Source organism: Apteryx rowi, unplaced genomic scaffold (assembly GCF_003343035.1).
Source record: "Apteryx rowi isolate R43461 unplaced genomic scaffold, aptRow1 scaffold_2083, whole genome shotgun sequence".
Lineage (NCBI taxonomy): Eukaryota > Metazoa > Chordata > Aves > Apterygiformes > Apterygidae > Apteryx > Apteryx rowi.
Window position 1 is genome coordinate 1 of NW_020448401.1, and position 2,015 is coordinate 2,015.

The following is a 2,015-nucleotide window of genomic DNA, read 5'->3' on the forward strand; positions in this document are numbered from 1 at the left end:
AGCTTGGAGGACACTGGGAGGCAACTGGTCGTGACTGGGAGGAACTGGGAGGTGGCACTGGGGGAAACTGGGAGCTCTGGGGTGTCACCGCCGGGGGTGGCAGCTCCTGGGGGTGTCCCCTGTCCCCAGGCCGGTGACACCAAGGTTGCTTGTGACACCTGGACCTTCTCGGCCTCCAAACTGGGAGCACTGGGAGGTGCCACTGGGGGGGTGTGAAGGTCCCGGGGCTGTCACCGCTAGGGGTGACAGGTCCTGGGGGTGTCACCGCCGAGGGTGACGGTCCCTGGGGTGTCATGGCSAGGGGTGACAAGTTCTTGGGTGTCACTCGTCCCTAGGATGGTGACATCAAGGTGGAGTTCCATCACGTGGACCTTCTCAGACTCCAAATTGGGGGTACTGGAAGGTCACGGGGGTGTCACCGCCAGGGGTGACAGGTCACGGGGGTGTCATGGCCAGGGGTGACAAGTTCTTGGATGTCACTCGTCCCCAGGATGGTGACACCAAAGTGGAGTTCCATCACGTGGACCTTCTCAGACTCTAAATTGGGGGTACTGGAAGGTCCTGGGGGTGTCACCGCCAGGGGTGACAGGTCCTGGGGGTGTCACCGCCGAGGGTGACGGGTCCCTGGGGTGTCCCCTGTCCCCAGGACGGTGACACCAAGGTGGAGTACCGCGCCTGGAACCCTTTCCGCTCCAAGCTGGCGGCCGCCATCTTGGGGGGCATCGACCAGATCCACATCCGCCCGGGGACGAAGGTCCTCTACCTGGGCGCCGCCTCGGGGACGACCGTGTCCCACGTCTCCGACATCGTGGGGCCGGTAAGGACCCCCCCCCGCCGGGCGAGGGGACACAGGGTCTTGTGGTGAGGGGACGTGGGGACGGGGTTGCGGTCTCCTTGGGGACATCGCCGTGGTGTCCCGGGGCGAGGGGACATGGGCATGGAGTTGCGATCTCCTCGGGGACATCTTCGTGACATCCTGGGGCAAGGGGACGCAAGGACGGGGTTGTGAGCCCCTTGGGGACGTCACCGTGGGGTCTCAGGAGCGAGGGGACGAGTCATGATCCCCCTTGGGGACATCTTTGTGGTGTCCCAAGGCTGAGGAGACTTGGGGATGGGGTTGTGCCCCCCTTGCGGACTTCTTCGGGGTGTCCCACAGGTGAGGGGACGAAGGGATGGGGTTGTAATCCCCTTGGGGACATCTTCACAGTGTCCCAGAGGTGAGGGGACCTGGGGACGGGGCTGTGATCACCTTGGGGACATCACTGTGGTGTCCCGGAGGTGAGAGGACACAGGAACRGGATGGTGAGCCCCTTGGGGACATCATTGTGGCATCCTGTGACGTGGGGACGGCATCGTGGTTCCCTTGGGGACGTCACTGCGGTGTCCTGGGGTGAGGAGACGCGGGGACAGGGTTGTGGTACCCTTGGGGACAGGGGGGACTCGGGGATCCTCAGATTGTCCCCACGGCTGGCAGATTTGCGTCCCCAGAGGTGTTTTTGCCCCCAGGTCCTCCCCACGGGGGGGGCAAATCCACGTCCCTCTCCTCACGCTGTCCCCACGGGGGGGCAGCTCCACGTCCCCAGGGGTGACCCCCAGGCTTGGGGACCCCGGGGACGTCCCCACAAGGGGGTGTGACCTTGCCCGTCCCCCAGGAGGGGCTGGTCTACGCCGTCGAGTTCTCCCACCGCTCCGGCCGCGACCTCATCAACGTGGCCAAGAAACGCACCAACGTCATCCCCGTCATCGAGGACGCCCGGCACCCCCACAAGTACCGCATGCTCATCGGTGAGCCTGGCCCTGGGGGACATCGTTTTGGGGGTCCCTCAGGAGGTTTTGGGGGTTCCTACAGAGATATTTTGGGGTCTTGGTGTGTCTAGAAGATGATTTTGGAGGTCTTGGGGGCAGCTCAGTACACCCGGGAGAGGTTTCTGGTGGTGTTTTGGGGGTCTGGTGGACCTAAGGTGGGTTTGGGGTTGTTTTGGAGGTCCTACAGCGGTGTCTTGGGGTCTCAGTTT

The 2,015-nt window shown here is 64.1% G+C and overlaps 1 protein-coding gene across 1 annotated transcript in view; it reads left to right on the forward strand.

The window, feature by feature from the left end:
* Window positions 1-586: 586 nt before the first annotated feature.
* LOC112965257 (rRNA 2'-O-methyltransferase fibrillarin-like) overlaps window positions 587-2,015 on the forward strand; it is a gene marked incomplete at its 5' end in the record, with an annotated part of 3,558 nt that continues 2,129 nt past the window's right edge. The window contains 2 exons of the mRNA XM_026064073.1: window positions 587-817; window positions 1,653-1,785. Of these exons, the coding sequence (XP_025919858.1) occupies window positions 587-817; window positions 1,653-1,785 (364 nt within the window). The remainder of the gene's footprint in view (window positions 818-1,652; window positions 1,786-2,015) is intronic.